The 25,731-nt window shown below is 42.1% G+C and overlaps 1 protein-coding gene across 2 annotated transcripts; it reads right to left on the reverse strand.

The window, feature by feature from the left end:
* Positions 1–1,457: 1,457 nt before the first annotated feature.
* Positions 1,458–22,820, reverse strand: Gpr141 (G protein-coupled receptor 141). Of its 2 annotated transcripts, none has more exons than XM_048339450.1 (2): positions 22,713–22,820; positions 1,458–2,484 (listed from the first exon to the last, which is right to left on the reverse strand). In XM_048339450.1, the coding sequence occupies exons 1-2, from the start codon at positions 22,720–22,722 to the stop codon at positions 1,553–1,555; spliced, it is 942 nt and encodes a 313-aa protein (XP_048195407.1). In that variant the 5' UTR covers positions 22,723–22,820; the 3' UTR covers positions 1,458–1,552. The 2 variants fall into 2 exon arrangements, with proteins under 2 accessions (XP_048195407.1, XP_048195406.1); XM_048339449.1 differs by lacking the exon at positions 22,713–22,820 and adding an exon at positions 3,311–4,123.
* Between the last annotated feature and the right edge of the window lie 2,911 nt (positions 22,821–25,731).

A 25,731-nucleotide genomic window follows, 5' to 3' on the forward strand; every position in this document is an offset into this window, starting at 1 on the left:
TGAAACTCTGAGGGTTCTGGAGTATTACACAGGTAGGAGGAAAAGAAAACAAATGAACAAACAAAAGTTAACCTAGATATTTACAGAAGTTCTGAAAATAATCATTTAATACAGTTCAATGTGGCATATGCTATGTTATGAATCAAATTACAACATATTACTCAGACTTTGGTAAGAAAACACATGTGATTCAATATTTTTAAAGGCTTCTTTTTTTATTACTTTCAAGTACATTTATTCATCCGTTCTTCAAATATCCAGAAAACTTCTAAATGTAGGGTAATCTCATAGTCTAAAACAATGGTTATTCCAAGTACTCCTAAAAGGTTCATTTTCTTTTCTTTCTTTAAATACTGTGCCTTTCATTTACTTAAGAACACATAGTTGAACTGGGCACTGGTGGCTCACACCTGTAATCTTAACGCGCCAGGAGGCTGACATCTGAGGATCATAGTTCAAAGCCAGCTGGGGCAGGAAAGTCGGTGAGGCTCTTATCCTCAGTTAACCACCAAAAAACTATAAGTGGAGCTGTGGCTCAAGTGGTAGAGTGCTAGCCTTGAGAAGAAAAGCTCAGGGATGACACCCAGGCCCTGAGTTTGAGCCCTAAGACCAGCATCAAAACAAAAGCAAACAAACAAAAAGCTACATAACTTTAAGAGTGGACTGGACTCTAAAGATTTTAGTGTAACTTCGTGTACCCTTCTCTCCCCCCGCCCCCCAAAAAACCCTCTAAATCAACTGTGGCCAAATATGACCAGAAATTAAACACATAGATGCACACACACACACACACACACACACACACACACACGTGCATACACAGAAAAACTAGGGGAAAGGGATCATCTCTCTTGGGAATTCATCTGACTGTCAATAGCCCACTGGTCCAGAATGTTCTGCAGATGGTTTTACCACTATTTAGTTGTGTTCAGCAAACTTAGGATTTTTGGAGAAACGGAACAGTTGGTGGTATTGAGCAATTATCTCCCCACATCCTTGAACTCAATCTTCCTAAACATAAATTGAGAAAGCCTTGTACAAGTCCTGACTTCTCTTTGGGTTGATCTGGATAAGGTAAGATAATCTATAAAAGTTTTGTTCTATTCTTTCCATTGTCTGTGTTTTGCAGGGGTGTGAATGGTCTGGACTTTCTTATCTGGTGAGCCTAGCATGATTTTGTCTTTGGAGCTAGCTTCTGACTGGGATTGACCTAGCAAGGTAAAGTAAAAGTAACTACATAGCTCAATCCAATCCAAAGCCTCCCCCGCCCCCTCCCCCGCCCCACAAAAAGATCATGATTTAAACCCAAAACTTAAGAAAGTGCTAGTGAATGGCTAGCACCTGTTGGACCATGTTGCCTGGACAAGCCATCCAATCATTGCAACTTCCAGGGTCTCTTCATGAGCATCCTTCAGAGACCACAAGGACCAAGAATGAGCAGGGACTAGTGATCTGATATTTCATAATCCTTTAGTTCTGCTGTATCGAGCATGGTTTTGATCTGGCCTTCTTCCTGCCCCTGCCTATAAAGACATGAAAACTCTGGTCTCAGCTAACGGCACAGGAGGCAATTCCACAGGTCAATGATCTTCTGTTTAAACCACCGGCTCCCTCCTAACACAAAGAGCAGCAGGTCACAGCAGCTGACTGCTGTCACGCTCAAGAAGATTTCATTGTAAGAGGCAAAGCTGTGGTTACAGCCCTTGGAGTGGCCAACCACATACAGGTAATAGATCCTGAAGATCTGGTAAGGCAGGAAACAAACCAGGATGATAGCTATGAAAACTAAGCTTTTCAGTTGAGCCCAGAACTCCTGGTGAGACAGTAAAGAGTGGCGGAGCCTTCTCACCATGGAAAAGGTGAGGAAGACTTGGAATCCCAGGAGAAGGGCCACTGTGGCGATGACAAACACGATGATCATATAGTTGACAATCTGCACGTAGTCATGGGTAAGTTCCTTATGGAATCTGAAGCAGTGGTGTTCATCATACTCTTCTTGATTCCCGTACTGAGAAACAACCACTGGGACCACGATCACTATGACCAAGATCCACAGGGCTGTGCTGGCGGCCACAGCATGCAGCTTGCGGTAAAATTCCACCTTGTCCTTGCCCTTGAAGAAGGTGAGATACCTGATGACCAGGATGACCACGTAAAAGAGGAAGGTGAGGTACATATGCACATGCAACATGGCACTCACGAATTTGCAGAAGGGCAGCCCGAATGCCCAGGTGCCCTGGATCAGGTAGGCCAGGCGGAAGGGCACGGTCAGCAAGAAGACCCCGTGAACCACCACCAGGTTAACCACAGCCGTGGTGGTCACTGAGCGGGAATTCATCTTCACCAGCCAGAACAAGATAGAGATGATGCCCGCCAGGCCCCCAAGGAGCACGACTGAGTAGAGTGTGCTGAGATGGGGCGTCAGGAGAGGATCACAGGAGGAATTCCCAGAAGTGTTGTGGTCAGCCATCTTCCAGATGTCACCTGAAAGACAGAAGGCAGGAGTGTACCCCCACAAGACCCCAGAGCCTTGTGCAGGGCTCCTGTGGGGTGCTGAAAAGCGTGTGATTTTTCTGTGGTCACAACACAAACTTTATGTGCCTTAAGAATAAAGATGTGTTTGTCCACCGGAGACCTAAAATGGAGTAAGCCAACATGACACAGTAGTCTATGGTATACTGCTAAAGCACAACCCCGCAGTCTGGTGACTTTATAAGGAAAAGCAGTTAATTTTGGCTCACAGTTCTGTAGTCCAAGGTGCAAGGGCCACCTTGGTGATGAATTGCTTGTGGATGGGGTAACAGGAATGTGCAGAGGTCCTATGGCACTATTGTCTCTGTGTATCCTCTGCTCTTTCAATAGAAGCCTCTGTGATTGGGTCACAGGGATGCCACCTTAATGACATCAGTTAATCCTAATTACTTCTGGAAGATCCCACCTAGAAGTACCATCATTGGTATCGAATATTTCATTATGGTAATTGTATTTCAGTTGAGGACTACACTTGGGTGTAGTTTTATATCAAACCATCACAGCTGTTGACTCTTTTTTTTCAACCTGTCCTGGGGCTGGAACTTGGAGCCTGAGATATTTTTGCTCAAGAATAGTACTCTACCACTTGAGCCACAGCTCCACTTCTGGCTTTTGGTCATTAATTGGATACAAAAGTCTCACTGGTTTTCCTGCCCAGGTTGGTTTTGAACTGCAATCCTCAGATCTCAGCCTCCTGAGTAGCTAGGATTACAGGTGTGAGCCACCAGTGCCAGGGTAACCCTTAATCTTGAATAGAAATGCAAATGTCCATCTTCACCTTTGAGTTGGCCCCCAGGTAAAGCAACAGGCATGGTTCTTCAGGATGATTGCAGACCATGCAGGCATGAATGCTAGCAAGAGCAACACCAAGGGGAAGATGATGTATGAGGAGATACAGGAATGGATGAAGTGATCAAAACATTTTAAGGCATGATTCTAATTCTCTAATTCTCCTAGCTTTGCAACCACATCCAATTCTTCATCATTTAGAAACCAATTAGCCTGAGAAAAACTCAGTAAGTCAAGGCAGTAGCAAGCAAAATAAAGGTTCAGTTCACTTCTTCATCATGGCTTCACTGTCATCCAGCAAGGCTTTGGTTACGTTCTCCTCACTGGAAAGGTGACATGGCTCCCACGTTCCCACACTCTGCCTCTAGATGTCTGGCAATTCCATAAGAAAGCAAGGGTAATTTTTCCTCTAAAATACTCAGTCCCTTCCAATTCACATCCCACATTCGAACTTAGGATTTAAGTCACCAAATCCTTTAAATGTTACTAAACAAGTCATGTCATATTTAAATCCTTTCAGTGGCTTCTCACTTCTTTTAAGATGATGAATACTCTTACATGTCTAGAATGTTCTGTGTTACAGTGGCAATCATCTTAAACCTAGATCCCAGGAATTATCCATGTCCAGGTGCAGTGGGTCACCTGTAATACAGGGTAGTCTGGTTGAGAGGATGTCAGTTTGAGGCCAGTCCAGAAAAGAAGTTAACAGGACCCCATCTCAGTTAATAAACCATGTTGTGCATAACCGCAATTGCAACTATGGGGGAGGTTGTAAGCAGAAGATATGAGGCTGACTCCAGGAAAAAAATATCATATATGCATTATAAATATAATATATGTATACATATATATATATGAGACCCCATTTGAAAAGTTACTAAAGAAAAAGGACTGGAGAGGCTAGGAATATGGCCTACTGGCAAGAGTTCTTGCCTCATATACATGAAGCCCTGGGTTCGATTCCTCAGCACCACATATATAGAAAAGGCCAAAAGTGGTGCTGTGGCTCAAGCAGCAGAGTGCTAGCCTTGAGCAAAATGAAGCCAGGGAGAGTGCTCAGGCCTTGAGTCCAAGCCCCAGGACTAGCCAAAAAACAAACGAACAAAACAAAAAAAAACAAAAAAAAAAAAAAAGAAAGAAAAAGGACTGGAGGCATGACTTCAGTGACAGATACAAGTTCAAGGCCTTCAGATCAACCTCTAATACTATTACAAAAAAAAAAAGGAAAAAGAAAAGTCTGCCTTGAGTTTCTCTTTCAGAACTGTAAGATTAAGTAATTACCTGGGTAAATGAGTACTGATTATTGGTGTCTTCCCACCTGTCCTTCACATTATAAATTCCACAAGGAAAAGAATTGTGAACATTTTTAGTACTTTCTCTTCTTGTACCTATAACACCCATAGCAGGAGGCAATCGGAAGTGATCCTTAAATATTAAGTGGAGGGAAAACTAAATATTTATCTAAGACCACAGTGTGCCACTTTAACTCTTCCTTTTGCTGCTGTTTGCAATAATTCTGTAGTAAATAAAGGCCTCTCTGAGACTATTTTTTTCACATAAAATATAATCTCCATGAACCTCATGTGAGACAAAACGGATTATGACACAAAGGGTTAAAATAACATATAATGTGATAATTTTAACCATCCTACAAGGTAAAAAAAATAAACCCCAATTTGAAGAGAAAACCCTTTCCAGGAATATTAAATTCTCTCTTTTTTTTAGGTTGTAAAATTTCTGCAACCTTCTGGTTTTATAAGAGGAGCAGGAAGTTGACTTGACTGCAACAGAAGCAAATAACACTCAGGAGTTAATTATAAGACCTTTCTATGGTTCACCAGCACCCCCAGTTCATGGACCAGGAATGGAAATATGTCTTATGATGACCTCACAGATTAGTTCCTGGACCTGAGTCTTCTTCCTGCCCCAGAGCAAGAAGAAGCATTCTCAAAAGATTGTGCTCGATTCTCAGACACATGGTTTCTCTCTTCTGCCCCATTTATCTCAGTGAAAACAATCTGGTGCTATGCTGTGCTAGGTGGACTATTCTGTCCTGATCTGCACATTATTCCCACTTCTCACACCCATTGGGCCAGGCTTCCACTTGCCCAGGGAGTACAGAGACATGACAGACCACAAAATTCCTTTGGCTTTCTGTCCACAAAACACTTGCTCTTATGTTGCTGTTCTCTTAAAAAACCACTTCATCCTATGCAGTGAGCCGCTTCCTTGCCAGAGGCCTCTCTAGCTTGCTTTTGAAAGCCAAGCAATTAGCAAAAGAGGGAAAAAGGAGGAAGACAATGAAGCAATAAAAGTTTTTGAGATCACAAGTACTATGAAAGACTAGATGGGGATTAGAGCCCAATTTCTTCCAAGGGAGAAAATGAGCAATGTGTGTATGTAGGAAAGATTTCTCCTGTGGGACACAACTAGAGGGAATGATGGGTCTTTTTAGCCAGTTAACCTGAAAATTGTTCCTTCTCTCCTCTCTACCTCAGAGACACAAGAAATTATCTTGTGTGTACCCATGACTAGCGTGTAGCTACTGCACATGACCAATACTAGGCCCAGAGTTGGGCAGTAATCCCTCCTGTGTTGGTACAAAGGGCAGAAGACCACATTCACAACAATATCTTGAGGCCAGAAAAGGTGATGGTATAGAAGCTTCCTTTGTTGCACTCTGAATAAGAAACATCAGGGTAGCAAAGAAGAGACTATATTCTAAAGAGAGAAAGGTAAAACATCAAAAAAAAAACAAACAATAGCCACGTTATGGAATCAGCCTAGGTAACCATCAACCAAAGAGTGACTAAAAAAAGGGTAGCATGCAAACATGATGGAATATTATTCCCCCAGAAAAAAAATTATCTTGTTGACAGGTAAGTGGATAGCACTGGAGATAATCATGTTAGGTGAAATAAGCCAAGTTCAGAAAGACAAATACTTCATGTCTCACCTCATATGTGGAATTTAGGGCTAGAAAACAAACAGGACATGAGTGTGAAAGGGGATTCTTCAGACGCTTTCCTGGGTCCAGATGAGTTGAGTACCCATCAAAAAAGGTAGAAGACTGTAGAGGACTAAGACTTCTGCACAAATAAAAAGTTCAGAGATCAAAACCTTGGAAAGAAATATCCTCAGCGTAAAACATTTCAGCACAACACAAGAATAAATGCTGCTGGGAATGTGGTTTAGTGATAGAGTGCTTGCCTGGCATGCATGAGGTCCTGTGATTCCTTGGTACCACATAAAGTTAAAAGAAAATATTTGTTTTAAAGAATAAATGCTACCCAGAGATCTTTCCAGTGTCTCATTTCAAAAAATATAGCTTGCTAGTGAGAATAGCCAGCCAGATTGGGAAGGCTAAAATGTCTGGGAGAAGCAGTGGGGCATGAAGTGCTGGCAGACAGGCCAAAGACACAAATACATGGCGGAGACCCAGGACTCGGAGCACTGAACACACCCAGGGAGTCACTCACTGTCCTTAAGGACAAGGACAATTGATAACTTTGAACTGTGTTCTGTGCAGAACCTGTCAAGCATGGCCAAATAAACGTGCTCTTATTAAATGAAAGGCTATTTGTTTTCCTAAATGCTAAATGTAGGTGGTATGTGTTTGCACTGTTCAATATTTAGGCTCTGGATTTGAAGTTTTCCCCGAGGTTTGGGGCACAGCTACTTTGAAGAATGAATAAAGAACAAACCCAGAGGGTACCCAGAGTAAAATGTTTGGGACGTACTATTATGATGTAAAGACTTTATATTCAATATTGCTTTAAAAAAGTAACAGATGTGGTAGCTGGTATTTGGTACATGGAGGGGAATATCTGTAATGATTTAATAAACTTAAGAATTTTTTAAAAAATGATACACCAGGAACATGGGAAAGGAAGAGGAGGAGAAAGAAAGAAGAGCAAATCAGAACAAAAATTAAGGAAAAGAAGAAGAGAAAGGAGACAGAAAGGAAATAGAATAAATTAGGCCCTGAGGGTCCCAGCCAGTGATGTTTCTGTCCCTTTCCAGCTTGGAGCTGACTGGGATGTTGGTATGGGCTCGGGTCTTTAATTATGTGCCCAGCTGGTTACCTAATATAATATATACTGTCTGCCAGGCAGGGCAACCCATCCAGGTACAGCCTGTAAGAGAGTATGGGCTGCCGTTTCTGTTTCCATGGAAACAACCCATTGAAATACAGGGAGTCCGAGACTTTAAAAAAAAATAACATTAACAACATTTATTTGTTGGTGCTATTTTAGTTTCTCACACATATCTTGTCATTATATTTTTCTCTTCCCAAAAATATGTTCACCATGTTCAAACACTCTCATGTCTCCTGAGGTTTCCTGGTCAGATTCCACTCCTCAGAGAGCCCTGCTGGTCCACCAAACATCCTCAGTTGTCTTCACAAAAGAATCTGTATAGACTTTCATTCCTCCCTTCCTTGTTTCATTAATTCCACATTGCAGTTATGTGTACTCTTTTTTTGTGTGTGTGCTCCTCCTAGGGCTTGAACTCAGGGCCTGGGGGCTGTCCTTGAGATTTTTTGCTCAAGGTCAGTGCTCTACCTATCAGCCACACCTCTACTCTGGCTGTTTTGCTGGTTCATTGAAGGTAAGAATCACTCAGGTTTGCCTGCCCAGGCTGGCTTCACACCACAATCCTCAGATCTTAGCCACCTGAGTAGCTAGGATTATAGGCATGAGACACCAGTCTTGAGCTTGTGCGTTTGTTCTTCAAATTTCTTTCAGCACTATGGTATTTGTCTTCAGTGAGTTGTTAACTAGATGAGTAAAGTGATGGTGGAAAATGTATTGAATTGTGAAACCTTTCTTTAGCAGACCCATAACTGGTAGACCATTAACTGATGTCAGGATTTCAGAGATAACTGACAAACCCTGAGTCAGCTGTCCCCAAGGAGCATGGCTACCTTTCTAGCTGCCTATGGACCACCAAGTCCTGGGCAAGAGGCCCTTCTTGACCTCTTGGATTGACCAGAAAAGGCCAGTGTGAAGCCTCACCCCAAACTCCAATTTTCCTGTATAATCTCTCATTTCCCTACTTGGTTTCTTCTGGTGAGAAGAAGGAAGTCTGAGTAACTATCACGCTATTAATCCTTTTCAGTCTGGCTCCCATTTACATTTCAAGGCATAGCTCCTCTCTCTCCAGATCCTAGCTTCACCTACCCTCCTAGGCCCCAGAGTCACTATTCCTGGAAGGTTCTTTCATGCTGCCAGGTTGTAACTCCTCTCTGTACAGCTAGACACCAGACAGAAACTCACAGCACATCTTAAATGATTTCATTGCTCTTCTTAAAATGTCTCTTTAGCCTGTGATAGTTTATGGAAGGTAGATACACTTCTTAGCCCCATATGCAAAATGAGGGCCCACTAGTTTGTGCTGTCAGCTTGTCCCTGTTGACTGAACTCCTGTTCTCCTGTCCTGCCTGCATATCGCTCCTTATTCTGCCATTACCACAACAGTCCCACAGGCAGTAGCTTTGCACAAGCTGGGGGCAATGTTTTTGGGTCTTGACAGGGCTACTCTCAGTGACTGGCTTGGTTGGGTGTCATTGCCCAGGACTTCATGACTAAGACAATGTTAGCAATGACAGGTGGAAATGACTTCTGTGGCAGCTTCAAAAAGAATCTGCAACAGACCCAATTACAAAGTATAGCCTACAAAATAAGAGTCATACAAAGTTAAGAATCCTACACAGCTTGCAAACTCCTACAAAGCAATGTGAAGCCATTCACACCCTCACAAGTATGTAGACCTCACGTGCCAAGGCCTTAGTCCATGTATAAAAAAGATGCAGCCACAATCTTAGGGATTTCTAAAATCACTTAGTAAACAAACAATTCATCTTAAGGGTTTCTTGTGTGGTAAAGAATCTTAAATAAATAAGGTACATTCTTCTGTTTACATCACCTGTTTGGTTAGAGAGAAAGAAATGGATATATTATTTATAGGCACTCCAATGAGTAGGGGAAAATACTTCAAGAACTCAAGAAGGGCAATAGTTATTTTAAGATGTAGTCAAGAGGACAGGTATGAAAATGGAGTAACAGGTGCTTGTTTTTCAGGTTTGTAATGGGTAGTGGATCTTGAAGGATGTATTCAAATTCTGGCTAGAGAGAGGAGGGAGATAATGCACTCCAGGTACCGGGCTCTGAGAAAGGGCTTGAATGCACATGCATGAAGTTACTAACAGTCTGTAGGATCAAGAAGATGAATGAGGAGAGCACAGGTGACAATGTGCAAGCAAGACTTACCTACAGCTACACTGTGTGGGGACCAGCTAAGGATTTTTGATCCTAGAAATTATGAGTGATGAAGAGAATTTTAGACTAGCAAATAACATTTAACTGTTTCACTTCACAAGCTAATTTTTGCAGTAGAATGAAGAGCAGGAAGAAGTCAGACTACAGTAGAGCTATCATGAGTTAGTTGGTTACTATGTTGTTCAGGTTTAAGAAGTAGTGTCAGGGTTGGTGTAAAGTCGGTGACTGCCTGGGAGAACATACTCCAACTAAACAAAAATAATTGAAGATGGTGGGGAAAGGAAGGGTTGTACTTCAGGCATCCCACCAGCAATAATGCCATCTTCATATCAGATGCAAGCCTAAAAAGATAAGAACTCTTCCTTGATTGGTTTAGGAAACCTAATGCCATGTTAGATTAGAACTAACAGACTAGAGTTTGCTTAATATACATTATTTATAATTCATTTCTTCTACCTGTAAAAAAGAAAATGAAACAACTCTATATTATTGAGGGAGGGAGAGAAAGAGAGAGGGAAACTAACCTGAGGAGTTTTTTGTCAGTTTGGGGGCTTGAACTCAGGGCCTGCATACTATCCCTGAGCTCTTTTGCTCAAAGCTAGTGCTTTACCACATTGAGCTACACCTCCACTTTGGGTGTTTGAGTGGTTAATTAGAGATGAGTCTCATGGAGACTATTCTGCCCAGACTGGCTTTGATTGATGATCCTCAGGTCCCAGCCTCCTGAGTAGCTAGGATTACAGGTGTGAGCCACTGGCTTCTGGCTAACCTGAGTTTTGATCATGAGGAAGGCTGCAAGGGAACCTGGTGGTAGAGTATGTGCTTAGCATGCATAAGTCCTTGGGTTTAATCCCTAGCACCTCAAGCCTGGAAAAGAATCAAGACAGTGAGCCAATGGAGTTGGGGACTGACTGCCTTCTCGTGGGCAGAGCAAGGAAGTATATACCTCATGGTTTCTCTACCTAGGCAGCTCGGTGGGCACAATGGCAGCATTCAAGGGCTCTAGGTGGCCAGGCCCTGCCCCTGCTTATTTCCTTTTGCTCCTTATCCATCTTGGATTCACTTCCTCCTGCTGCATCCTCAATAAATGGCCCCATTGGGTTCAGCTTCCTGATAATGCAAGATGAAGAAACAGCCCTGTGTGTCATGTCTTAACAGCACTCATCTTGGTCCCCTTTCTTTCCTTGTCCTTGCCCATACCCACTCCTGTCTCTATTGTGGCTGCAGAGTTTAAGAAACTCCTGGGGCTGGGGATATAGCCTAGTGGCAAGAGTGCCTGCCTCGGATACACGAGGCCCTAGGTTCGATTCCCCAGCACCACATATACAGAAAACGGCCAGAAGCGGCGCTGTGGCTCAAGTGGCAGAGTGCTAGCCTTGAGCGGGAAGAAGCCAGGGACAGTGCTCAGGCCCTGAGTCCAAGGCCCAGGACTGGCCAAAAAAAAAAAAAAAAAAAGAAACTCCTGTCCCATGGATCACAAGACAAATGTCATGAGATCTCAGTGTTGAGGGAAACATAAAAACCACAGCAACCAATAAACATGTTCCACAGTGAAGACCCTGGGGCCCGCACAGGGCCTTCATAAACGAGCACATGAAGTCACGGCTAATGTTCAGGTCCTGAGTTCCCTTCCAGAACAATGTTATGGCACATTGCTGCCACAAGCAGACTCCAGAGGCCCAGAGAGATGGAGGGCAGCCCCCCCGTGTGGTGAGGCCTGCTGTAAGCCCACAAGGAGGCCCTCATCTCTACAACACGGCTGGGAAGCTGGATGGCTGCTCAAGCACCATTACAAGTGACCGAACAGGGTTTCTGAGGAGAGGTTGATGGCAGACAAATGGCTTCCTTGCCTTTGAGATATCCTTCCAACCAATTCCATTTTATTGTGTTTGTTGAAAAGAACTAGGCGCAGCCAATTTAATCACTCACACTGGGAAAGTCAAGCAGCAATTTAGCCAAATATGCATTGAGAAAATACTGAGGGAATGACAGCTCCCATATTAAACACCCTCTCAGAGTGATCTGAAAACAAAAACCAAAAGGAAAAGGGGGGCTGTCTAAAAATACCAGGAAACAGGTGAAAAACAGTAATAACAAAAAAAATCAGCTCTATAAAAATCCATCTGTGAGAATGCTTTGCCTGAGTAGCACATAGAATGATCCCCACACTCCTAGAGTCAGGGTTGCACTCTCTGACGATCATTTTTCTCTGTTCTGTACAGTGTAAAAAACGTTGGACAGCTTGAAGCAAGTAAGCTTCAATGATCAAAGCATTCTGTTTGAGCCAAAGAGTGGTGGTGCAGTTTGAGTTATAATTTCTCCTATTGCTTTAGGAGTTATGCCTGTGGGGACATGCACCTCTGGTCACCTGCAAGGGCAGTGGACCCTGCTTCATACAGGCGAGGCTCAGGAGGTTGAAAGTTCTAAGCTTTTCTGTTTGTTTGTTCAGGATGAGAGCCACACAGATCCATCACACTTGTCAGGCTCTCATTCCACCACCTGATTCTTCATAAGGAGCCAACCAGCTGTGAAAATGTTTCAATAGCTTGTGTCATTCTGGAGATAGGGAATCTGAATCTGAGGTGAATTCTGATCCTGGAAATCTTGCTTCCAAGAGTCTCTCCTGGTCCAGGGATTATACTTTTTTCTCAAGACGGAAGTCCATGGGATAGGGTGGAATTCCTGAGCTCCTCAGCCTGCCTGCCTATTGCCACATCATTTGGCCTACTGAATCCCCAGCCCCCAAACACAAGGTGTTAAGTAAACATACATAGTTTTTAGGGAGGAGGACTTCAGGCAGGCAAAATCTGGTACAATCGTTCTCCCTTCTCTGTGGTTTGTCTGTCCAGTTTCAGCCAAAAGTATTAAATGCAAATTTCCAAAAATACCCCCCATCAATCGCAGATTATTTAGCACCCTGCTTCTTCTCTCCTAGTGTCTGGTGTGTCCACATTATATGCCTCCACCCTTTGTTACTGAGTAGCCATCTGGATTTTCTGATTTTGTTGGTGTCACTCACAGTGATGGAATTGTAGCAGTCTTAACTTGACTAAATAGTGTCCCCAAAGCACAAGCATCATGATACTAGCAATTCAAAAAGCCAAAGAGATGCTGCAGGGTACAGCGCTTCCTCTAAGTGAAAAGGTGAACATACTCAACTTAGATTAGAAAAACACCTTTTGCTAAGGTCAAGGTTTCTACCATCTAAGACACAAAAGTGTCTTCTGTGCATGCAATCCTGAAAAAGGCAAAAGAAATAAGCTAATGTTGCTCTCAGACTTTGGACTGCAGAAGGGAGGGCCCTACTAAGTGCCTAACTGAGGTAGGAAAGGCATGAGGTTGTGGTGTGTAGGGTTAGCTTCAGTTTCAGCCCTCCAGGAGGGACCTTGGTATAACACTGCATTCAGAATTACTAGTAGCTTCCTCATCTTCAAGTTTTTTTTAATGGTCCGGAGAACACCGAAACATAACAACCCAGGCACAAGAAATCACTGGAGAAGGCTGTTTGCATGTGGTTATTCTCTCAAGTATTTCCTCTGACACATCCACAGTGGCATTCCCTTTTTTCTCCCACTGCCATCATTCACCTGCCCTTCTGCTCACCCTTAGCTCAATTTCCTCCTGTAACTAGCAGGATTTTTTACTTTTGGTCAGTGATTTTTGTCCTTTAATCTTATTACCATAAAAAAGCAACTACATTAAAGAAACCCAAGAAAATGAATATTTTTTACTCCTTAGCATATTTCCTTTTTTTTTTTTTTTTTTTTTTTTTGCCAGTCCTGGGCCTTGGACTCAGGGCCTGAGCACTGTCCCTGGCTTCTTTTTGCTCAAGGCTAGCACTCTGCCACTTGAGTCACAGCGCCACTTCTGGCCATTTTCTGTATATGTGGTGCTGGGTAATCAAACCCAGGGCTTCATGTATACGAGGCAAGTGCTCTTGCCACTAGGCCATATCCCCAGCCACTCCTTAGCATATTTCTTGCTGGTATCTTTTTATGCATCTATGTTACTTAGATAATTAGATTCACATTATTTATCAATTTCCAACCCATACATGCATTAACAATGTATCAAACTATTAATGTGCCTATAATATGTACATATGTACATACATACATATGTATGTATATTTATTAGTTAGTTATTCTGGCAGTACTGTGATTAGAACTCAGGATGTTTCTCTGCTTGCTCGATTGGTTGGTGCTTTACCACTTAATCCCTGCCTTCAGGTCTGTTTTGTGCTGGAAATTTTGGAGATGGAGTCTCACCAACTTTTCGGTCCAGACTGGCCTTGAATTGTAATTCTTTATATCTCAACCTCCTTAATAACTAGGATTTACAGTACTTGGCTTGTTTCTGGTTTTTTTTAATGACTATATAGCATCTTATTACGTAGATATCTCCAAAAAAGTTGCTAATCAACTTTTTAGTGGTTATGTTTCTATGTTATAAATAACTATGATAGACATTTTTGTGAATTAAGAAATTTACATATGTTGGGCAATTTCCAGAATGTAATATCCAAATACATAGTGATCATAAAACACACAAATATTTATGGCTAGGTTTATAGTAAGAAATTTACAGTGTTAAGCCAGAAAGATTATTTCTGCTCTCTAAGCTAAGCTATTCCTAGTAAAGAGATATAAGATTTAATCCAGATGATTTCATTCAACCAGCAATCTTTACTCACAGCTTTTGTGGAAATGCTGAGTCTTTCCCTGAGGGAAAGATGGGATTTCATTTGCAAAATTATCTAGCACCTCTTTTGGAAACACCACAAGTCCACGGAGGCTACTAGAACAGCAACACCTTCCTTAAACACCAGCTACTGAGTAAGTAGACAGAAACCGCTGTTGATGTCTATGATTATTCCTTCTTGAGTTTCCTTAATAATGGCTGTCTATTGAGGTACCGTTGGTTGGTAACTCCCATTCTGGGTCCTCAATACCTTCCTCCAATCCTGGCACTGGGATGAATATTTCATGTCCAGTACTTACAATCCTTCCAGGCAGTGTTGACCATGAGTATTTTTGTTCCAGATGTTACAGGAAGAAACTGAGGTTCAGAGAAGTCTAGCCACAATGCCAACTGTGGGCTTGGACCCTGGGATGTGTCACAGGCTCACAGCACCATAGTCATTGGTTCTCTGCCTCATTCCTGCCCTCCTGCACTGGGCTTACCAATGCCCTCTTTATATCTCCATGGCCAGTTATGAGGATATTTAAAGGCAATTACCTTGAACACTAGCAGGAGACTTGGAGAAGTAATTAAAAAAAGGACCATTCCATATTCTCTAAAGCCAATAGCTGTTGGAAAAGGAATTCATCAGACTGCCATGTAAGAGAAAAAAAGTAAAACTGCATTCACAGTTTAATCACCAAAATTTAATTTGTCCTAGAGAGAATCATGAGCCCTTTTTTCATTTCATTTCACCTTTTTTTGTGTGTTGAAGTCCTTACCTCACTCTGACTGAGATGGCAGATTCAGCTGAGAGGTGGCCAGGGTTAGATCTAGTCACCGGCCCAGCCACAGGCGGCAGAGGCTCAGGAGAGCCACAGCTAACCATGGACGAGCACAGGGCTGCCAGGTACACATGCCTCCCGAGCTGCGCCAGCTCTAGTGACCAAAGGTGACCTTCTTCTGCAAGTACCAGGGTCCTGACTTTCCTGTTCCTGTCTTCTTCTTGGATCTTGGTTTACCTCCTGGCTCTTCCTGTGTCTTGAGCCCCCTGAATCCTCTCACACCCCACTCCCCTCACCTCACACTCCTTTCTCTAACATCATGGCTCCAGTATTTGGGTGTTCCTTATTCATCAATGACCTCCTCAGACCAGCTGTCCCCCAAATACTGGCTCCAGCTGACCCTGATGCTGTCTGGAAATTTGCTTGGCTATTTCTGTTGGACCCTAGGCTGGTCTTGCTTTTCTACACCTTTGCCTTAAATGGACTAGGAACCCTACCGTCGAGCTCTGCATTGTGCTCACCTTCCCTATTCTCTGGCCTCCAAAAGGTTATCACTTGGGGCTGGGAATATGGCCCAGTGGCAAGAGTGCTTGCCTCATATACATGAGGCCCTGGGTTCAATTCCTCAGCACCACATATACAGAAAATGGCCAGAAGTGGCGCTGTGGCTCAGGTGGCAGAGTGCTAGCCTTGAGCAAAAAAGAAGCCAGGGACAGTGCTCAGGCCCTGAGTCCACGGCCTAGGACTGGCCAAAAAACAAAAAAACAAAACAAAAGGTTATCACTTGCACCATACTACAGAGGTGAGAGTAATTTCCTACAAGACTCTTGGGAAAGGAGAGTGATTGTGTCACTAATTTCTTCAGTTTCCCACCTGATTCTCAGCCCTGTTTTTCTTTTCTTTCTGGTTTTTCTACCCAGCTGTTTCTGAGCTGTGCTTTCTAAACATGCCTAAAGTGACCTCTCAGATTAGAGAATTTAGTCCCTTTTTAAAACAGGAAGTCACAACTTTTAGATGTGTGTTACAAATGCTGTGTCAATACTTTTGGATAAAGGCACCAAGATGTTAGGAACAACTTGGTCTTCCATACAAGAAAGCAAAGACCTGTTTTTTCATCATTAAACACAAAGTGAGATCCATGTTGCAAATTATAATTGGTTAGAAGATTATATTACTGTAATATCAATGGGGCAGGGGGGAGGAAACAAGAGGCACAGATCACCAAACATGGCAGTTTTGTATATAGCAAACTCATCAGCAAGTTGATTGTCAGGTAAAATGGCTAATCCTGAGATTGTATGACTTGACAGAGGCCTGGGCTTTACAGTCTTGTCTTGTCCTATCTCCTCACTCATGTCAACATCCTGTAATAGTGCTGGTTACCAAGTAATCAGAGGCATGTGTTTTTGAGCCCTTACTCTGATTGTGAAACATCAGAACCCCTTAGATCTAGGTGAATATTTTTAAGAACTTATCAATGATTCTCTGTATCCCAAACTGCAGGAAATGCCTCATGTACAAACAGTAATGTTTACTGTTCCTGTTTCTTAGATATTTACAGAAAATAGTTTGAGTTTAAAATGTGGCTAAAAGCTCAGTTACTGAGGTTGGGAATGTGGCTTAGTGGTAGAGTCCTTGCCTAGCATGCATGAGGCCCTAGGTTCAAGTCTTCATCACCACATAAACAGAAAAGGCTGGAAGTGGCACTGTGGGGCAAGAGGTAGGGTGCTAGCCTTGAGCAAAAAGAAGCTAGGGACAGTGCTCAGGCCCTGAATCCAAGCCCCAGGACTGGCAATAAATAAATAAATAAATAAATAAATAAATAAATAAATAAATAAATAAATCTCAGCTACTTTTTGTTCTCTTCAGAACAAAAAAGATACAAGTGTTCAAACAGGACTGAAATTCTTAAGAGGAAATCCTATCAGTTGAAGACAATATGTTTTGCAGTGTATTGCTTTCCTGAGCAAACAGGGTTAGCCCACCAACGAATACAGATGTTACCACTTTCATCCTGCAAGAAATCATACACACTTCCTAACCCCTAATGTGCAGGTGTTTGAACTCTCAGGGCCACATGCTTGCTCAGCTAGTTTGAATGGCTGGTGTTCTACCACTTGAAATGCCTTCAGCTTAACTCTCTGCTGATCATTTCAAAGATGGCGGTCTCACTGACTTTTCTGTTTAGGCAGGCTCTGCATCATGATCATCTATGTCTCAGCCTCCAGAGTAGCTAGGATTGTAGGTACAAGTCCTTGCCAGCCAGAAAGAAATCATACTTCTGTCTACCCTCTCCTAATTGTTTAATTATCCATGTGGGAACAAATGTTTCTGAATAAAACTATGAAGTGGGATAATTTTTCTAGTTAGAAAACTGTATTTGCTACTAAATCCCTGAGCATTACTTATTCTTCTAATCTTTATGTTCATTCTGTTCTCTAAAATGACTTGGTTTCCCCCCTCTCCCCCTCTGCCCACCGTGTCTCAGTTTATCTCAGCAACTTATCACATATGGTCCAAAACCTTTCTTGACTAGTTTTCCACTAGTTTTCAATGCCATTTCACTTCCTCAAGAATGAGCCATTATTTCTTCCTGCTCATTCTACCCTGCTGCCTACTAGTTAGTCATTCTACTTTCCTATCCCACCATCTCAAGTTCTGTTTATAGCTGTTAAATTACTTCTCTCTCTGCAATAAAATGTAGACACCCAGGGAAAAGACTGTGTCCAATTTGTTCCATCTCCTTCACATTCCTTAAGAAAATTGCTAGCTATCTGGTTCATTAGAATGAATCATGTTGACATGTGCTCTATTTTGTTTGCCTCCATTGTTGTCTCTATTTTGTTTGTTGACTCCATTTTTACCTTCCTCAATACCTGTTTTCATTTTCAGATCCATAGCACTGGGAAGATGTTGGCTCCATGTCTCAGCTCCACTGTTGAGCTCTGAACTTGAGCTGAACTAAACAGAGAAGTTTATCCACCCACATAACATACCCTTAACCACTGGCTCATGATGGACAGGTGGTTTAACATGGTCAATTTAGAATGAATTTTAAGACTCTTTCTGGAAATATGGGCAAATGCAAACTCTCCTGTTTTAAGGAGTGGAAGCGGGATATTGGAGATCCAGCACTGCTGCAATAGGTCACTGGTCAGAGGTCAATATGTTCAACTAATACTCTTTGATGCCTAATGTATCTTGGCGTCAGACATTTAACAAATACCAGATATAAGAACTGTGAATTAATATGAAGGAAGGAAAACAGAAGGGGGAAAATCCCCTACTAACTTTTAACCTGATCAATGTCTGGTAACAACCAAAACAACAACAAACAAGATAAATTATAATTCTACTCTGTTGGCATCTGTCACATGGGACTAGTCATAAAATGAATTAGAGCACCCAGCATAGGGAAGCAGCTACTAACTCCATAAATGCTGCCTTCCTTTTCTTCTAGATTTACAAATCTATGGATTTTTTAAAATAAAAAAACAAGTGTTCTTATATAGTTTGAAGACTTCAGAATAAACACATCCCAAGGTTTATGAGAGTAAAACTAACCCAAAGGGGACTCACTGGCTGCTCTGAAATGCCTGGAATGGGAGGCACAGGAGAATGGAAGCCATTGCAAAGAGCTAACGGCTGGCATCCTGTTGCTACACAGCAGAGCAGCAGAGCCTGGCATAACAGACCTCGCCACATCACATGGAAGCTTGAAACAACACCAAGAGAAGCTTTTCATTTCTTACTTATTAAAAATAAAATAAGTTTTTGGAACATGAGGATGCTGAATGAAGCCTGCCTTTTCTTCCTTCAAGGTTTCTTAGATACATGTAAGTTAGCTCAACTACTTTTAGGATTATTCTTTAACTTAAATTGTTCAGGAAGTGGTTAACAAGGAACTAGTTACCAGCTGTGCCAAGATACTCAAAATTCCTGTTATAAATAAAGCGAACATTCTAAAATCTAGTAGAAAACAGGGCCTCCTTATAAGACCCCTCAGCTATATGTTTTAACATTGTCAAATGTGAAGCATGCCTACTTGTTTACTATTTCTAAATTCTTCTAGAACCTTCCAGAAAAACTCAGTCCTTTCGAATCCAAGTTAACAAACTGGCTTCATTAGCAAATTTACAGATGATCATACTGTCAATGATCATGATTAAAGATAATCATTTAAGTGATAGAGTAGAAAAAATATTCTGAGCCTGCATTGCAGGCTGGCCATTTAATAGCTGAGTAAACCTCTGAACTTCCAAGTGTTACTTCCTTCAGCATCACAGAAAGGAATGTGTCTCAGCAATCCCACAGGGCCTCAGGACAGTGAAGAGTGTTCCCACTGACACTTGCCACCAAAAGATGTGGCATCAAGTCTGCCTTGCACTGTGTTTCAGAGAAGCATCTAGAAACTGAAAGCACACCTGTCAAGGTGAGGACTGGTGAACATTGCAGTCCCTATCCCCGCCTTAATAGTTCTTATTCTGGTGCCATCAGCAAGTTTGTCTTAAACAACTCACGTGATCTCTTTGAACAAAGTTTATATAACATAAAATTCTATTACTGTATTAATTGCAGAATTGTTATATTCATTGAGGAGACAACAAAGAGAAAGGTATAAGGGATCTAACTTAGAGCCTTGTGGGTATCAGGAGATTCTTAATGACCAGCTAAAATTTCACAGCACACTCACAGAGAAAAACAAGGTTTCAGCCCCCTGATTATATTAATGCTGGGTACTTGGTAGAGTGAAATGAGGCTCTTCTGCAGACACTTGAAGACTGTGCATATTAAACAGAGAAACCAAGTCTTAGAATATTAGTGGGCTAATAAGGCTTAATTCAGGTAAGTGTAGCATTGGAGCTATGTGGACCAAAGAAAAATCATTTGCTCAAATTTTTGCTTATGCTTGTATCCGCAACCCCACTTTAACTACCATGTGTGACTTTGCAGTTCTTCTCACTGCAAAAGCAGAATGAATTTCTGGCTGTGTTTGTGCAGGTGACTAGCTTTGGCCCATGGACAGAAGTGGAAGTGACAAGATGCCAGATCCAAACTTAGACCTTCAGAGTTGGTATTTGTACAGACTCTGAGTGTCTAGCAGGAGCTAGCCCTTGTCCTCAGGAAGGAGGAGGAGGAGGAAGGACAAGAAGGAAAGAAGAGGAGAAGGAAAAAGAGAAAGAGGGGGAGGACAATGACGATGAAGACAAGGACAACAACTACCTGTGGAGTGTGACTAATTCATTCAGGAGAGCCCACCTCAATCAGCAGACCCCAGCCACCAGAGCAGAGCCACCTCTCACAGCCAGACCAATAGCCAATCCTCAACTGTTTCAAGATCCATGCAGATAGCTACTTCTATACTCCTGAGTCTTGGAATAAGTATCACATAGCACTTTTTTTGTCAGTAACTGTTTTGTGTTTTAAATTCTTTTTCTGATCTGCTTGCATATATTACTGGAAGAGCAACCTTTCTGCCATCTTTCAGCTATCAGGTTTGCTTTTGCAGGAAAGGGGGAGGAGGAGGCGGAGGAGGAGGAGGAGGAGGAGGAGGAGGGGGGGGGGGGGAGGGGAAGGGGAAGGGGAGGAGGAGGAGGAGGAGGAGGAGGAGGAGGAGGAGGAGGAGGAGGAGGAGGAAGAGGAGGAAGACGAGGAAGAGGAGGAAGAGGAGGAAGAAGGGGAAGAAGGGGAAGAAGGAGGAGGAGGAGGAGGAGGAGGAGGAAGGGGAGGAGGAGGAGGAGGAGGAGGAGGAGGAGGAGTCTTTGATCACTGTTCTCAAAAAGATCACAGGCAGGAACCTGGGAAAACCTCATTTTCTTGTATTTCAAGAAAGTGAGATACAAGAAAATATAAGATACAGCCAGGAAGTGAGAGTGTGCCTCAAGTGGTAGAACACCAGCCTTGAACAAAAGAGCCAAGTCAGATTGAGAAGCCATGAACTCAAGCCCCAGTACCAACACAAAAGCCAGCCAGTGTCTTAATCCCCAGTGATGTCCCTGGCTGTTCCTTGCCTTGGGACTGACTTTACTCCAGGACATATTTTTGTCTCCCAAGACCTACATGCCCATTTGATTTTACCATCAATCAGAGAACAGGTGAGAGATTAGGAAAACAGATCTCCAGCAAGTGTTATAGCGCTTCTAAATACTTTAAAGTTACCAAAGTGAAGTCTTAGATGGAGATTCTCAGATCGTTGTAAAATGAAGGCTCTGTCCTGACTTGGGAGCTTATGCCAGTCTCTTTCAGCCATATAGAGAAGACTTAGTATTTTAAGCCTATAGCATGTTTGGCTATATTCAAACCTTGAAGCCATCATTCCATCAAATTATTGTAGTCTTTTGTCTGAAGTTAAAATTTGCTTCCGAGTCAAGCAACAATGGCTCACACCTGTAATCCCAGCTACTAAGGAGGCTGAGACCTGAGACTCATGGTTCAAAGCCAGCCCAGGCAGGAAAGTCTGAGACTTTCATCTCCAATTAACTACCAAAAACCTGAAAGTGGAGCTATGGCTTGAATGGTAGAGTGCTAGCCTTGAGCAAAAAAGCTCAGGAACATCACCTAGGGCCTGAGTTCAAGCCCCAACCCAGGACTGCTACACACACACACAAATGCATTCTTGACATATCTACTTTGTCAAATCACTCCTTGGCCAAAAATGTTTAAAGAAATCCTTTAGAATTATTCAGGGCCAAGAGACAGAGAAAACAGAAAAGCTGTGTATTTCACAGAAAAATGGCCCCCAACTAGGATATTCATGAAGCATCCACGTGGTAGCTGAAACACAATGCAGTTGAAATCAGTGCAGGAGAGAAGTATTTTTTAAAGATTTGACTTTTAAGAAAATAATCAAGGAATCAATGTGTGATGGCCAGCGGATTGGGGGACTGGGGGGGCGGGGGGGGGGGCGGAGAATGCACGAAGACTCCTGAAATAGATTCATAGAGGCTTCCGCAACTTCTCCATACTTGCCACAGTCTCCCACAAAGTACCTGATCTAGACCCTACAGCTTCTTGTCCCTGTATCTGCTTTCCTCTTGCTCAAAATGAATCCATACGTGCTTTGCAAGACTAGAGCCATAGAAGCTCAGCATGTCTGATGATGAGGCAAGAGGGATGAGTTCCACTCAGCACTGGCTGAGTGGCAGCCTTAAGCAGCCTGCCAAACCTGTTAAACCAGGCCCTGTGTTGCAAGGCCCAGCAATCTTAGAATCTGAGAACAACTGTGAGCCAGTCACATTGACATGGGTGCACCTCCACACAAAGTGGTCAACTAACTCAGATGCCTGCAGCAGGCACCTGGAACTGCACTATTTAGTTATTTCACTCTGTCTCTTTCCTTGTTTTGTTTCTTCTCTTTAATTCCCAAGAGCGACAGAATGTAAAGGAAGGGCTTGGAGGTCAGACCATGAGGTGAGGCCTCTCCTATTGTAAAGAATCTAGAATGCCATTCATTCCAGGACACAAATTCTGAGAGGATGCTTAATGCAGATATGAGGGCCAACAGGCATTCAGTGACTATTTAATACAATAAAATACTCAAAGTGGAAGAAAGGCAAGTTGACACAAGAGAGACATATGAAAGTCCCTGCTATTCTCTGTGTTCTTGAATTCAGCACTGAAGTACACCTTTCTGTTCAGTATTCACCTTGACGCATCTAAAGTTACTTGCGATTATCTCATCTTTCCTCTCAGAGAGAAATATCTAGGAAGACTGCTCACTGAAGGTCTCTTCTTAATCTGTGTAATCCATGAGCTGTGTTGACAAGGGAAAGTGACAGACATCAGTGGTCACCAAATAAATGGAAATTGGGGCTGGGACTATGGCCTAGTGGCAAGAGTGCTTGCCTCGTATACATGAGGCCCTGGGTTCGATTCCCCAGCACCACATATACAGAAAATGGCCAGAAGTGGCGCTGTGGCTCAAGTGGCAAAGTGCTAGCCTTGAGCAAGAAGAAGCCAGGGACAGTGCTCAGGCCCTGAGTCCAAGCCCCAGGACTGGCCAAAAAAAAAAAAATAAAAATTAAAAATAAATGAAAATTAAAAGTGATGATATCTTTCTCATCTACAAAACCAATGAATTAAAATATGATGAAAATCCTCAGTGTTTGCAAAGAGGATATAACACTGTTCATGGGAGTTGAAATGAGGACCCAATTTCTACAAATCAATTTGGCAGTGTCTTCATTGCATGTTCTTTTGGATAGAAATGCCCTTTCTAAGTATTATGAAAGACCAACTCAGATGCACCTCAGTAGACGAATGGATCAGGAAAATGTGGTACATATACACAATGGAATTTTATGCCTGTATCAGAAAAAATGACATTGCCCCATTCGTAAGGAAATGGAAGGACTTGGAAAAAATTATACTAAGTGAAGTGAGCCAGACCCAAAGAAACATGGACTCTATGGCCTCCCTCATAGGGAATAATTAGCACAGCTTTAGGCTAGTCACAGCAGAGGATCACAAGAACCCAATAGCTATGCCCTTATGAATGCATAAGATGATGCTAAGTGAAATGAACTCCATGTTATGGACACGACTGTTATATCATTATTGTAATTTTCAACATACCATGTGAAACCGTTCACATGGATCATCTATTGTTGATGATCCTCTTGTATCCTCTTCCTGTGGTTGTACCCGCACTATCACTATCTTATCTGAGTACATTGGAAACTATATACACTGGTATTAGAACTAGGGATGTGAAAGGGAATATCAAAATCGAGAGACAAAGGATAAAAAGACAAATGACTACAAAAACAATACTTGCAAAACCATTTGGTATAAACCAACTGAATGAGGGAGGAAGTAGCAAACAGTACAAGAAATGTACCCAAGGCCTAACATATCAAACTGTAACCTCTCTGTACATCACTTTGACAATAAATAAGAAAATAAAATAAAATAAAAAAGAAAGACCAAGCCAGATGCTGCCCATGGCTTATGACTGTAATCCTAGCTAGTCAGGAGGCTGAGATATGAGGAGTGTATTTCAAAGCCAGCCCGGGCAGGAAAGTCCATGATACTCTTAAATATCCAATTAACTACCAAAAAGCCAATGTAGAGCTGTGGTTCAAGTGGTAGAGTTCCTTGAGCAAGAGAGCTCAAGGACAGAGACCAGGCACTGGATTTAAGCCCCAGGATCAGACAAAAAAAGAGAGTAAGACCAGTAATAGAACCAATGTGCACTATATGCAAAGAGATTTGTAATAAAAAAGGCAAATTATGCTGTATTCACACAATCTACTAATTGTTTATTCTTATCATGAGTGTTAAATAAAATACAAAGACCTCATGATAAATCTAGCTCTAGTAATGTGTAGACACTCGGCTCACCACGAAATAATCTGAGTGCACACATTTACTCAAAGTAAACACACCAAAAATTGGTGCATGGTTTCCTTGGGCCATTGAATCATGATTTTTATTACCTTCTGTAGGTTCTTTTTATGTGTTCTAAACTTTCTGCTGTAATAAGAATACTGTTCTCAAAAATCATAAAACTTTTTATATTATTAGGGTTTTTTTTTACATTTTTTCCCACTTTACAAATTTGTCTTTCATTTCTTAATTGATGATAATGGCTTTGGTGACCAAAACAAGACAATAGTTTCAGGTACACACTGTGGGTCTGTATATAGTTTTTCTTGAATCTGTTAAATTTATAATTTAATAACTTCATCTCAGGGTCATTTAGAAGATAAAGGAGGAAGATCTATGAAAGACCCTTCACCAGGTTCTTAAACATTGAGAAACCATGGCTAATATGCCTTGTAACCTATGGAATGTTATAAAGATCACCTAGTATTACTTTGAATGGGTTTTTTTTTTAACAAAGCATTTGAGATTTTATATTTTGTTGCTGCCCCCCTGCCATTTCTGGCCTCTCTGGCATAATTAAACTGGTGATTGTGAAAGAAAGAAGGTTTGGGGTTACTATTCTGCTGATTCTCCCTGCCCTCCAACTAGTATCCTGAAGCAATCTACCTTTCCCTGGGAGCAATTCAGCACTTGCATGCATGCTTAGTGTGCTATTAGCATCACTCCCAGGCACAAAGTAGTTTCTCATTTTTCCACGTGTTCCAAGGTCAGCTTTAGTTTTTGCTAATCCCTGAGAATAGCATCTCACATTGCCGCCACCTTGCTAGTACCTCCATTAAACCATAGAGGAGGAAATGGTTCTTCTAAGTACAAAATAAAATTCAAGAACAACAACTCTCTATTTAATTAGAATGCAGGCTGTTCTGGGTCAGCTTTTTCTCCAAGGAATTTGTCAGGAGACAGGTTCGAAAAAACGCCAACAGCGTCAGAGCCTGGATTGAAGCTCAGTTCAATGACTAAATTAGTTTTTCCCTGTGTTCAACCATTCATCCTCATTAAGCTTCAGCCCAGATGCTTAAAAAATGTAATCCTTAAATCTGTTGGGCTGCCCCTGTGACAATTCAAATAAGCAATTTCTACCAATGCAACTTAGAGGTCATATATTAACTTCAAGGCCATCCACACTCTAATATTCTCTTCAATTTGAGGAATTCTTTCAGAATCTGCAAACTTCCAATGCTACAAAAGTCATTCTGTGGAAGTGGTGCTGTGGCTCAAGTGGTAGAGCACTAGCCTTGAGCTGAAGAGCTCAGGGACAGCACCAAGGCCCAGAGTTC

The sequence above is a fragment of the Perognathus longimembris genome, chromosome 2 (assembly GCF_023159225.1).
Source record: "Perognathus longimembris pacificus isolate PPM17 chromosome 2, ASM2315922v1, whole genome shotgun sequence".
Lineage (NCBI taxonomy): Eukaryota > Metazoa > Chordata > Mammalia > Rodentia > Heteromyidae > Perognathus > Perognathus longimembris.

Coding starts and splice junctions, on each gene's coding strand:
- Gpr141 (XM_048339449.1), bottom strand. CDS start 3,344: ATGCCTGTTGCTTTACCTGGGGGCCAACTCAAAG. Junction 2,485..3,310: donor ACCTGGGGGCCAACTCAAAG/GTGAAGATGGAC, acceptor TCTGTCTTTCAG/GTGACATCTGGAAGATGGCT.